This window comes from Pleurodeles waltl, chromosome 5 (assembly GCF_031143425.1).
Source record: "Pleurodeles waltl isolate 20211129_DDA chromosome 5, aPleWal1.hap1.20221129, whole genome shotgun sequence".
Lineage (NCBI taxonomy): Eukaryota > Metazoa > Chordata > Amphibia > Caudata > Salamandridae > Pleurodeles > Pleurodeles waltl.
This window is the reverse complement of record NC_090444.1, coordinates 1,753,464,109-1,753,477,697: the sequence shown is the minus strand read 5'-3', so window position 1 is coordinate 1,753,477,697 and position 13,589 is coordinate 1,753,464,109. Positions and strand designations below refer to the sequence as shown.

At 44.2% G+C, this 13,589-nt stretch overlaps 1 protein-coding gene across 2 annotated transcripts in view; it reads left to right on the top strand.

The window, feature by feature from the left end:
* Positions 1-4,141: 4,141 nt before the first annotated feature.
* XKR5 (XK related 5) overlaps positions 4,142-13,589 on the top strand; it is a 155,038-nt gene continuing 145,590 nt past the window's right edge. The window contains exon 1 of one of the 2 annotated variants that reach the window (XM_069236149.1): positions 4,142-4,383. In XM_069236149.1, coding sequence (XP_069092250.1) covers positions 4,326-4,383 — 58 coding nt within the window. In that variant the 5' untranslated portion in view covers positions 4,142-4,325. Of the gene's footprint in view, positions 4,384-4,730; positions 4,813-13,589 lie in introns of those variants that run through there. The other variant, XM_069236150.1, reaches the window with a different exon arrangement.

Below are 13,589 nucleotides of genomic sequence, written 5' to 3'. Positions count from 1 at the left end.
AGCAGCAATGGATGTTACTGTCAGATCAAAAACACTCTGAGATACTTGTATGTCGGCATTACTCTTGCCTATTGATTTGGTAAGTATTGGATAGCTGTTTTTCCCTGCTTTTTCATTAGGTTGTACCTGCTTCTATCTAGCTGTCCATATGCGTTTACATTGTCTCTTTGTTAGATTAGAGGTAGATGAGGTTTTAATAGTTAAGTTACACATATCTGTTTGAATGTCTTCAACTCGTTGTTGGCAGCAATTATTTAACCTGATCAGTAGAACTTGGCGTGTCACAAGGTGGATCCAGCTGTAGCTCACAGCCACCCCCCCACTTAGAATGAGTTATTATTTTGACTCTTCACAGTAGATTCATTTTTGCTGTCAGTCTGTTTAAGTTTTAAGATACTTGTCAAAATTTTAAAAAAGGGAGGATAGCTTGTCAATACTTGTGCCACAGGAACATTACCCAGAGACTGGAGCATAAACAACTTGTGCTTTTTGTTAGAAATGGGGTCTTTGGTTGGCTTTTAGGTTACCCCCTGTCCAAGCAAGGACCCTCACTCTAGTCAGGGTAAAGGAGAATCACCCTCAGCTAAACCCCGCTCACCCCCTTGGTAGTTTGGCACGAGCAGGCAGGCTTAACTTCAGAGTTCTAGGTGTAGAGTATTTGTACCAACACACACAGTAACTTAATGAAAACACTACAAAATGACACAACACAGGTTTAGAAAAATAGGAAATATTTATCTAAACAAAACATGACCAAAATGACAAAAATCCAACATACACAAGTCAAGATATTCATTTTAAAAGGAAGAGTCTTAAATCCTTTTGTAAACAGGTGAAACGCTGATAGCGTTGAAAAGTACCTGGGTAGCATCAAAATAACACGCACTGGCAGTGTGCATCGAAAAAAGTACGCGGTGGGTCGATTTCTCACCTGCAAGCGAGACCGTGCGTTGTTTCTCCTTCTCCGGTCAGGGTGCTTTGTTTTTCCTCTATGCAGGAGGGCGATGCATCGATCCAGGCACCACTCTAGTCATGGCAGGCGGTGCTTCATTTTTCCGCACCTAATAAAGTTTGTGTCAAAAATCCTGCAGCACGGTATTAGCAAAACCTCGCTGTGCGGGTTGCGATGCTCCCAGCCTCCGTTAGTGATGCGGCACGTCATTTCTCCAGCCGCAAGCGCTGATCTTCCATCTACGCTGCAAGTGGTGCATCGATTTTAGCCTCAGAGCTGGCGCCACTTAGTTTCTTCAGCCGCATCTCGGAAGTTGCGTAGGAAATTTCCCTGCATGGCTGTCAGTGTGTGAATTTTCAATCTTGGTCTGCCAGCTTCACCTGTCAAGGCCCCAGGAACTGTATAGGACACCACTTGGCAGGGCAGGAGTCTCAGCAGAGAGTCCAGGTGCTGGCAGAGGAAGTCTGTGATGACCCTGAAACTTCAACAACAGGAGGCAAGTGCAGGACAAGCCCTTGGAGATTTCTTCACAAGCAGGAATGCACAACAAATTCCAGTCTTTGTCCCCTTTCACCAAGCAGAAGCAGCAACTGCAGGATAGCTCCACAAAGCACAGTCATAGGCAGGGCAGCACTTCTCCTCAGCTCTTCTCCAGGCAGAGGTCCCCTTGATGTCCAGAAGTGATCTAAAATCTGTGGTTTAGGGTGTCCTTCTTATACCCATTTTGGCCTTTGACGAAGGCTTACTTCAAAGGAAAGTCTCTCATTTGTGAAATCCTTCCTTGCCCAGGCCAGGCCCCAGAGACACACCAGGGGGTTGGAGACTGCATTGTATGAGGTCAGGCACAGCCCTTTCAGGTGTGAGTGACCACTTCTCCCCTCCCTCCTAGCACACATGGCTCATCAGGATATGCAGGCTACACCCCAGCTCCCTTTGTGTCACTGTCTAGAGAGAAGTGCAAACAGCCCAACTGTCAAACTGACCCAGACAGAGAATCCACAAACAGGCAGAGTCACAGAATGGTTTAAGCAAGAAAATGCTCACTTTCTAAAAGTGGCATTTTCAAACACACAATCTTAAAATCAACTTTACTAAAAGATGTATTCTTAAATTGTGAGCAGAGACCCCAAACTCCACGTCTATCGGCTCCCGAAGGGAATCTACGCTTTGATCATATTTAAAGGCAGTCCCCATATTAATCTATGAGAGGGATAAGCCTTACAACAGTGAAAACAGAATTTGGCAGTATTTCACTGTTAGGAAATATAAAACACATTAGAATATGTCGTACCTTAAACATACACTGCACCCTACCCATGGGGCTACCTAGGGCCTCCCTCAGGGGTCTCTTATATGTAAGAAAAGGGAAGGTTTAGGCCTGACAAGTGGGTACACTTGCCAAGTCGAATTGGCAGTTTAAAACTGCACACACAGACACTGCAGTGGCAGGTCTGAGACATGATTACAGAGCTTGTAATGTGGGTGGCACATTCAGTGCTGCAGGCCCACTAGTAGCATTCGATTTACAGGCCCTGGGCACCTCTAGTGCACTGTACTAGGGACTTACCAGAAAATCAAATATGCCAATCATGGATATCCAATTACATACACATTTTACATAGGAGCACTTGCACTTTAGCACTGTTAAAGTGCCCAGCGTAACAAAAACAGAAAAAACAGTCCAGCACACATCAACAACCTGGGAAACAGAGGCAAAAAGCTAGTGGAGACCACACCAAGGATATGGACGGCCATCAAATTAATATCTATCTGCGCTTTCAGCTTATCCGACTGAAAGTTCAGAACTTCAATAGATGATTGTAAAGTTGTTATTAAACTATCCCACCACTTCGGAGTACAATATGTTTGATTGACTATTTGCTTTGAGACCTCCTGGTTGTGAATATCAATTTGCTTAGAGCAGGAAGAAGTTTGTCTAAAACTGGTATGCCACGATTCTTCAGAGGCCCAACTTACCGGTTGCTGAACTGGTGAAGACACTGCAAGAGCTTCCCATGGAACTAAGCTTTCTTCAACCCCTGACACACACTCAATTAAGATGTTGTTTGGTCTTCATCCTCCAGAAATAAATTCTGCGCCGATTTGGGGATGCAACTTGGAGCTGATAGGAGTTGACTCATTCCAACTGATGTCGAACATCCCAGCACTGCTGGGGACTCAGGCAATTGAGAGCTCTCATTATTTATTGTTTTAACTTTCAACACCTGACTCAGTTCTGCGTTGCTTGAAATCCTTATACTCCAAAACCATTTGTTTCCTGATTTAATGTCAAAAAGTTGTGCAACATTGGCTTCGGGCCTCATTGTACATCGTTTATGCTTATGCATGTATTCATAGTGTTCTTATTACATATAGTGCAGTTCTATGCTCTTACTTCTAGTGCATGGAGAAGGATTGTGATTTAAAATAAGGTAGCTGGTGATATGAAAAGGAAGCACTTTAATCTATACATAAAGCGCAATAAATCTGGTTTATTCCCAAACTGGGGTGAAGACCATTATTTCACATTTATAAACTTTTGTGCAGTTAAGGTTTGATTCTTGGCGGGATTAAACATCCTGTTTTTCTAAGAGTGATATGAATGAGTACACATAGATAATAGCATGCTTTTGCAGCACTAACATTAGAATGTTTACATCGGCTATTGATCACAAAGGAGATTACTGCTCGGGCAGCCTGTTCCACCTTTTTCTTAAAATAGGGGAAAGCAATTCCGGGGAGGGCTCCTGAAATTCAACAGCTGAAAATGTACAAATAAGTTAAACTATTTCGTAGGTGTCTCTCAGTACAATTCATTTCAAAGTTACTTTTTCGTCTCGGGGTGCAGTGCTTTACAATGACTACATGTAAATTACATTAGATTAAAAAAGTGCTGCACAAGTACTCGCTGTTATATTTGCGTCGTTGAACAAGTTTTTAAAAAAACGGAAGGCACATTTTTTTTGTTTTGTTTGTGCCTTTGTAGACTTATAGCAACAAAAGCAAGCACAGAACCAATAGGAACATGCTGTGTTTACATTTAAACATGAAATTAAAATAATCTGAAAATGCTATCACTATTTCTCCTTTATATGTGGCATGATATCGTCTCCTATTAAATAGAACTGTATAAGACGATGCACTGTGCAGCGCTAGGGCCTGGGGAGAGGCAGAGCTGGGCTCTTTAAGGGGCGGGGGAAGAAGCAACTGTAACTTCAGCTCCGGGCGTGTAGCGGGAATATGAGCCTGGCACCCTGAATGGACTCACGGGGGAAAAAAACAAGCCGGGCCTAGGAGGGAAGGGCCATGCGTTCCGGAACCGTAGGAAGCTCCTGAAGAAACGGGAGCGGGGCTCCGCTGTGCCCCCGGGAGGATGCGGGGGGTGTTCGCTGCGTTTTCCATCTTGGTGCTGGTGTCTGAAAAAGGCGCGCGTAAGTTTGTTTTCAGTCTGCTCGCGCGAGCTTGCTGTGTAAATATCATGCACGTGCACAAAGGATCCGTTAGTGCCTGCGAGGCACTGCTGTAGGCCACGTGAGGCGCTCTTTCTTACGTTTTAACTAAGCCACCCGCACGGAAGCAACATTACTCCTTTGAGCTGATGCGCTGAAGATGCATTGCGTGACGTAATAAGCCAGATTGTTTATGGCGTCATGGCGTAGCAGAGAGAAATGGAGTACGAATAAATGCCGTCCTTACGTCACGGCGTACTCCTTGCGTATTTCCGCAATTCAAAATTCGCCTGTGACGCGTCAACGAGTCGCAGTGTTATTGTGGCTCAAAACGAAAGCAGCAACTGTGACCCGCGTTTTGGTAAAACGTGGTCGCGGTCCTCACCCCTTGGCTGTTCGTCTATATCAGGGGTGGGTACATTTGTTGCTGCAGTTGAGGCTTGGGTGCGGTTATACAGGGCCCCTGGAGGGTCTGCAGAACACTAGCTCTTTGTTTCCACGGTGCCGCCTCTTAGGTTAAACTTTCTCCTCTGATGGGAAAGAGTTCCGTCCCTGTCATTCTGGTCGTGGCAGCTTTGTTCTGTTGGGCTAATGTTAAACTGACACCGAGATGTTCCGGCATCTACTTAGCCCCAAGCGCGGTGGATGTCTCCTTGGCCGTTCCGGGGAAATACCCAGCTTCTCTAAATGCTGTAGGACTGGATTTAGAATTGTAAATTAGCTTCATTGGCGTCTGATGTATAGATGGTGCCAAATGAGGCAAGTAAGTCCTGGCAGCATCCTAATCAACTGATTCACATTTCTAGTCGCTGTTTTCCCGCTCTAACCAGACCTCCGCTTAGCCAGCCCTTAAATCCGCTGATTACTTTTATTTAGCTAAAAACTAATTTAGGGTCATGGCCCGTGAAAATTCTTTCTTTTGGACAACTCTCTGTAGACTGTGTCTAAACTCGATAGGTTCAAAGTCTGACCTGCCAACAAAAGTGTAATTAAAATATACCTGCTCAGACGTGCCAATAAATTAGTTTATGAATCACAAACTGCCTTTTTTTTTTTTCTACACTCGAACAACGAGCCAAAAAAATAATCTAACTGCTCACTTTGCGTCTGAACGCTCATTTTCGGACAACCCTAAACACTTCTTCAAAGAAACACGTGTTCTAATCAAACAAGCAAGATTTAATCAGTTGGTTAGCGTGCTGAAAACTTGCGAGCTTCCTCATTCCCAGGTGACCTCAGAACCATCGCTGAATGACTTAAAAATATATTGAAATGCTTTGGCTGTTGCAGTAAGTGCAGTGAAGTCAACCCGTAAAACTGTTTTCCAACACTTAAGTAGACTCCTATTCTGGAGGGTGTGAGAGTGGTGGTATGTGAGCGCTCTGAGGAGTGTGACACTACTATGTTATTGTTTATAGAGCGTGCAAATGCCCAGAAGCGTCTTGGCTCTGGCGTCTGCTAGATGTAACAGTATATAAAACGAATTAGGCACCACAGATGAAAAAGCCAGCTTTTAAGTTATTTTCTAAAACTGATAAAATTAGACTGGGCTTTCAGATGTAGAGTCATTTTGTTCCAAAGTTTACAAGTGGAGGAAGTAAAGCTTCTACCACCCCAGGACACTTTATTTTAGGTTTTTCAACTGTTCTCAAGGGGGATGATCAAAGAGCTCTCCGTGGTGTGTACCATTTGAAATTTCTTTTAAGGTACCCAGGACCTAAGTCATGAAGGAATTTCTGAGCAGAGAACAGTTCCTTAAAGGCTACTCCCTTCCTAATGGGACACCAGTATTGCTCCAACAATAGTTGTGCAACATATTTAAACTTTGGGATTCTCATTAAGAGATGAGCTGCTGCATTTTGTAAAATTGGGAGTTTATCCAGAGATCATTGTTGGATGCCCATGTAGAGGGCATTGCAGTACTCTCACCTAGAGCGCACCTGGGCAATGGTAACCGATTTCTGAAGATCAAAGAGAATGAATGGGAGAATTTTTCTAAAAAAAGAAACAGGAGAAGGTGAGCTTGTTTATGTGATCTGAGAAAGTGAGATTTACATCAAAGATTACTGCAGGGATCTTTGGAGGGGGGGAGGTGACATGGTGGCCGGCTGAAGGGGGCGGCCGGGAGCTCTGAGACAACCCTGCCGCAGTAAGGAAGAAACGGATGCCTTCGCTTTGAAAAGGCTCCTACCTGGCTTCTGACGGGGGCGGTGCAGCTCCGTGTAACAAAACACGGCGTGCAGAGGAGAACAGGACACTGGCTGGCGTGGCCCGGGAGGCAGCATCTGGGCGGACATGGTTTGGAGTGTCTGCCGGGGGAGGTGCTTCTTGGCTCGCTGTGACCTCCGAGGAGTGGAGATGCAAGAGTTGTTCTCCCGCCGAGTGAGGTGGTGAGAGGAAGCCGTGAGGGGACCCGGACTCTGAGCTCAGCAGGTCTGGAGCTAATGACACTGGCCCGCGGTCAGAGGAAAACACGCGAAGGATACATTCTCTGCCCCTCACCTTTCTGTACAGCCCTTGCAGGAAGGTAAGAGGTGTTTCTTTCAGAAGTATGAATGTGGGAGGCCACCCACAAGTCCTTGGAAAGGCGAAAAGTGGGGCAAAAGGTGGATTAAGGGGGAAAAAAACATAGTTGGTAGAGAAGAAAGTCAGACTGTGACTAATGCCTGGAAAATCGCAGCTCAGCAAGGGGAAGGGGGCTGAGATCCAGAAGAGGCCAACTGGAGACAAGAAACTAACGCCATTAATGTTTTTTTTTTAATTCCAAACCAACGTCAGATAGTGATGCTGAGGCAGTGAAAGTGGGTATAGGGGGCCCATCGACGTCCACTTCGGTGGATCGTGGTTTAGGGGTGCGTGAGTCTGAAATGAGTAGTGAAGAGCCCCCTCCACTTGGTGATGATTCTAATCTTTCCAGTATGCAGATGGCATTACCAATATCTCCCGCCTTTTCTGAGCTAGCTTCTCAAGAAGAATGCCTGAGTTCACAGAAGCTCCTGATTACTTCAACAAACGAAATTAGAGAGAGATTCCAGGTCTCCGAAAGTAACCAAGAGAAAATTAAAGAAGTGTGTGTCACAATGGAAGGCAAGATTAGCCTGTTGGCGGAGAGAATTTCCAGCCTGGAAAGAGCCGTAGAGGAACAAGCGAAGCAAGTATGTGCGAATAGTTAGGAGATTTCCCGACTAAAAGTAGGAGAAAAAGCTATTCAAGATAAGCTAGAAGTGCTGGAAAATCGCCTGAGGAGAAACAATGTTAGGTTGCTGAATGTCCCGGAAGGGTTTGAAAGGGCCAGATATTACAAGTTTTGTTATTTCTATACTCTGAGACTATAGTCCCATAATCGGACAACTAAACCTGGAGGCATATATACAAAGAGTACATCAAGACCCTTTCAAGAAAAGTGCTGCCAGGAAAGCCTTGAGGAGAATCCTTGTTAACTTTGCAACATATTCTACCAAAGAGATGATTCTTTCTGAAGCACTAAAAGTTGTCAGCTTCTCCAAAGGGGACTGGTCTTTCCGGGTACGATCTCATGTCTCTAGGGCCACGTTAGACAGGCAGTGGGAGTTGGGAAAGCACATGCAGGAGGTTCGGGCTTTGGGGGCTACGGTTCAGGTGAGGTGTCCGGCTGCTCTAAGGAGAATGTGGAAGAATAAGATGTATAATATTAGGGGGGCAGGCGAAGTTGGTGCTTTGATAGAGCAGATGAAGGCATCACTATAGGAAATTTGGTTGGTTATGCAGGTTGTCTCTCGGAGAGCTCAAATTGGGGGCCTCGCCTTTTTCCAAATATAGAAAGGGAGGGTTCCCCTGGGTTGGATGGTAAGGAGGCAGGGGTTTTCTTCTTTTTTTTGGGGTGGGGGTGGGGGTTGTTACTTTTTTCTTTTTGTTGCAAGCTGGGTGTGGGAGCAAATTGGGGAGAAACAATTGCAAAAAAAATTGTTGGTTCTACATTTTGATGTCCTTGAGATACATTGGGTTCTACTATATGCTTGTTTTTATCTTTTCTTGGCTCTCCGGGCTGTTGATCCATGACAGGGAGTAGATATAATCATCTGAAGGTTCTCTCTTGGAACTTAAATGGACTTAGGGTTAAGGCAAGAAGGAGGAAAATCTTGGAGTTTTTGCACAGAATAGAGGAGGAAGTGATCATCTTACAAGAAACACATCTGCTGCGGGAGGAGTGGGAAGAAATTTTGAAGCATGCAAAGTGGGTTGATTTAAGTTTGACTACCAACCAATCTTGTGTGGTGAACGGTGTGGCGATTCTCTTTAAAAGATCTCTGAAGGCTAGGGTGGGTAAAGTGGTGGTTGATCCCAAGGGGAGATGGTTGCGTGCTGAGGTCGAAATATTTGGATCAAGGTTAGTAATAGCAGGATAGTAAGGTCCCAACACTGGTTACCTGGTTCATTTTCAAGAACTTTCTAACCATTTGCTGATGTCTGAATACCCTATTATATTAGGGGGTGATTTCAATGTACTTTTAGACCCTGAGTTAGACAAGTCCACACCCAGGAGTACAGTTAATTCTATAAAATCTAGATTTTGGGTGAAGCAGGCTATGAAGGACCTGGGACTGACTGATATTTAGAGATCAAAAGGGGGAAAAGGCCCCAGATTTACCTTTTATTATAAGAAGTATGGCCATCACTCTAGGATTGATTATTATTATTTTTTTTTTCCCCCTAGTGCCTAAGAGTTTATGTGAAAGGGTAAAATGTGTGTGTCATGCTCTGGAACATCTTTCTGACCACTCGGCTGTAAAATTGCGTTTAGCTCATGGAACTGAATCAGGTAGCCCTAGATGGACCGTGAATCAGGCTTTATTTTTGGATGATTTAGTTGTGGAGGCTTTGAAGCACGACACTAGAGAATTCTTCTTAATGAATTATGGATCTGCCTCCTTGCAGGTGGTTTGGGACACATATAAGGCATATGTAAGGGGCAGGTTGATCAGCTTAGCCGCATACAGGCATAAAACGGAGAAAGATTATTTAGAAAGCCTTGAATCTGTAATTGCCTTGTTACAAAGCTCCACCTTGATTTTCAGTCACGGACTACGATGGATTCTCGACTAAAGACGGCTAGAGCAAAGTTAGAGCCATTTTTGGAAATCAAAAATAAGAGAAGATGGGAGAGTAATCAATTTTTGCACTATGAATATGGAGAAGGCTGCAGTAAATTGTTAGCATGGAAAATAAAGACAGCTAGGTCAAAGAACGAAATAGTCTATTAGAAACAGGACTAGAGGATTGAATAGCACACAGGATTCTAAAATAAGGGAAATCTTTGTGTCTTTCTTTCAAAAATTGTACACCGAAGATCTGGAGGTTTCAGAGGAAGAGTTTTTTTTTTAAAGGGTATCCATCTCACAAGTTTAGATGCAATGCAACAACAGGAGCTGGAGGCAAGGATTGAGATAGAAGAGGTGGAAGAGGCAATTAAGAGTCTAAAGAAAGGGAAAGCCCCAGGTCCTGATAGCCTGCAAAATGAGTTATACATTTATCTGCATGAAGAGTTGGCTACTTACATAATGGAATTATTCACTCAAATTTTGTTTGCACATATGGAGGCACTGAAATCATGGGAGGAGGCTACAATTAGCCTGATCTTGAAGCCCAGGAAAGACCCAGTAGAATGTGAATCATATAGACCTATTTCATTATTAAATTCAGACTATAAATTGTATATGCATATTTTGGCCAAAAAGCTGGAGAGGGCCGTTTCTTTTCTGGTCCACGAAGATCAGAAAGGCTTTATTAGGGGACAACAGCTCCATGAGCTTACGTATGATTTATTAGGTGCAATAGAGCTCGTTTTGAAAATACTTCTTTAGCGGTTCTTACTTTTGACGCGGCCGAGGCCTTCGATCGGGTCAGTTGGCTTTTCTTGCAGAAGACGCTGGAGGCTTACGAGCTAGGGAATGTTTTTATTAGGGCAATACAAGCTTTGTATAAGAATCCAACTGCCAGAGTTTTGGTGAACAACAAGTTATCTAATAGTTGTAAGATCGGGCGAGGGACTCAGCAGGGTTGCCCGTTTCTCCCCCCCCCTCCTTTTGGATTTATATATTGAACCTCTGGCTGTGATGATCAGAAGGAATGCAAATATTTTGTCTTTTCAAAGCAACAGTTGGGAGGAGAAAGTAGCACTCTATGCAGATGATTTAATGGTATATACCAAAGATATAGTGGGTTCTCTCCCTAGTATACTATCCTCTTTAGAGGAAGTTGGTAGATTGGCAGGTTACCAAGTGAATCAAGAGAAGACAGAGATCATGTGTTGAAACACTATGTATCACAGCCCATTAGTTAAGGAAGAGATGAGGTATTTGGGGGTGCAAATAGCGGCTAACTTGGAGGAGGTTGCTAGGGTTAATTTTAATAGAGTATGGGATGAAACAAGGAGGTTGCTGAAGATATGGTCGTGCCTCCCTTTATCTTTTATAGGGAGGTCAAATATCATAAAGATGTCAATTTTACCTAAATGTACTTTTTTGTTTAATGCTATTCCTCTTGAATTTAAGTTGAGGTGGTTTTAAAAATGTGCAGAAGGATTTGACATCATTTGTATGGCTTCAAAAGGTGCCCGTATAGCATGGAAAACGCTATGCAAGAAGAAGGAGTTTAGGAGCATTCAGACCCCAGACTTCTTTAAATATGATCTGGCGTTCCAGCTAAAAGATATAAGGATTTTGCTAAATGATAGTTCAAACTGTATCCCCCCCCCTTCTCAGGGCAATGACTTACTTTTTTGCAAGAGCAGGAGATCATTTTTCTGTACAAGTTTGGTCACCCAAAATACTTCAAAAAGATACGTCTGAAAATATTGTTTGCAGCTGCTAGAGTATGGTTTTAGGTTAGGGAGCTTACTAGGATTGCATACTATAGCAACATAGCTTCTATTTGGAACTCACTGGGAACTCCAGAATGCCTTTTAGATAAACTCTCTGTGCCCCTCCAGGGAAGCAGAGTGGAAAAATGGTCTCAAATTTTAGAGGATGGGTTACTGATATCATGGCCTAAGTTTAAGGAGTAGCAGGTAATAAGATTTCTAAACTCAAGTACTACCAACTTGCAAGTTGGGCTAAATCAGAGAAAAAGGTAGAAACAGGGAGAAATGCCTGGGAGGGAAGACTGTCGCAGAAGTCAGTTTTTCTGAAGGAGGTTGCCATGTGGTACTGGATGCTAATCGAGGCAAGGGAAGAGTTGCCTTCCCTGCCAGTGAGGAGTTGGGGAGAGGTTCTGCCTACCTTAGATGTTTATCATCTTTGGCAAGACTCAATGATTTTATTTTGGGGTATAGTCAAATCAGCTCCTCTAAAGAAGAATCATTTGTTCACCTTGCATCTGGTATATTGGTCACCAGAAAGGATAGCAGCATTGGGAAAGGTTACGAAGAACTGCCCGATGCGGTGAGGAGAAGGCAAATGATATTCACATGTTTTGGTCATGTCAGAAACTGGGCTCTTTCTGGAACCTGGTAGAGAGGCTGTTAAAGAGAATAATTGGAACGGAGTCTACCACTGACAATTGTTGGGGGGCATTGTGAAGAAAATCTGAAGAAGGTGCTAACTAGGCAGCAGTCCCACTTGATCTTTGTTTTAATATTATTAGCTAGACGAGAAATCTGTCTTACATGGGTTTCCTCATCTGCCTCTACTGTCCAGGAATGGGTGGGGTCAATCAATAAACAGTTGTTTGGAACGTAGCGGTCCATTAAATAAGAGAGATGAGTTTTGGCTACTTTGGGACAATAGTCGTCAAGAGATATGTCTTTAGGAGTATTGGTAAAATGGAGTCCTATGATTACGTGCCCCCTCAAATGACGCCACTGATCTTCGGACTGTGTGGTAAAGTCATAGGCTGGTGATGTTTTGGGAGGACCCGTGATCACGTTTAACATCATTGTAGCTGAGTACGGCAGGAGAGCGTGGGCCAGGCTGGGAGGAGGAGACTAATAGGGTGGTAGGGTGTCTCCCTACCTTGGCGCGAATCCGTGGCCCTCTAATTGCCGGAGTGGAAACCTATGAGGACACAAAAAAAAATTACTCCAAGGTTCCTGGTTTTTGTGGACCGGCAAGGGGAAAGGGCCCAGATGTTGGAGCCAACAGGACGTGTACCAAAAGGAGGTCTCTTTTCCAAACAAGAGGACCTCCGTTTTCTCTCAGTTTAATTAAAGAAAATTTTCTCTCATCCATTTAACCAGTTAGCTCATACAGTTATTGAAGTGTTTAGCAGTGCCATTGACATCGCTAGAAATTGATACCACAATTTGTGTATCGTCTGCATATCAAATTGTAGAAAAAACAAAAGAGCAAATCAGCCTGCCCAGGGGAGCAACATAAACAATAAAGAGGGTGAGACTCAACAAGGACTTTTGTGGAACACCACAAGGCAGTTAGAAGTTTTTTTTTTTTTTTTTTAAATATATTTTTTTTGTTATCACAACCAACAAGCAATGCGAGAAAGAAATACAAACATTTGTGATTGCTATTGTGCTCCGGAGTGGAGAGTAATACAAATTTCTTTGTTTGCTACATTTGCTATTCCCCTGCTGTGTCCACACCCCCAGTGCACGCGCTGCTACAGGAGAGCCCACGCGGAGCAGGGTTGGGGGGGATGATGTAACGTTGGAGCACACGATTAGCAAGACATGCAATAAACAAAACATCAAAAGAAAAACAAAAAGGGGAAGAAAAAAAAGAATAAAAAAGGAAGAGTGGTATCCAATTAACCAAGAAAGAGTGAATAAAGAGGAAGGGGGCCAAAGTAGGATTTGGGTCGGACCGAGCGCGCCCGGGGAGGGGAGAAGGGAAACCGGGGAGGCCCAGGGAGGGGGAGGGGAGGGGCAGAGGGGCGAAGCGGCGAAGCGAGCCTCTCGTGAGCCAATGCACCTGCCTCTACACCCAGCCCGAGCAGTCCTGAATCCCAGCACAGGAACGAGTCGGGGTGAGCCCAAGGAATCAACCCCCAGGTGGAGGGGATCTGAGGGAAGGGTGAACATGTAGCGGAGGAGAGGGCCACGGGGGTGTCCCCGAACGAGGCGAACAGTGTGTCCGCGTGTGGTCCCTCCCGAGTTAGCCCTACACCAGCGACCCCCCTGGATTTTGTGCAGAGTAAATGGGCAACCACTAGTGACGATATCTCAATCATTTATGTTGGTTTATAACTTATTATGTTTG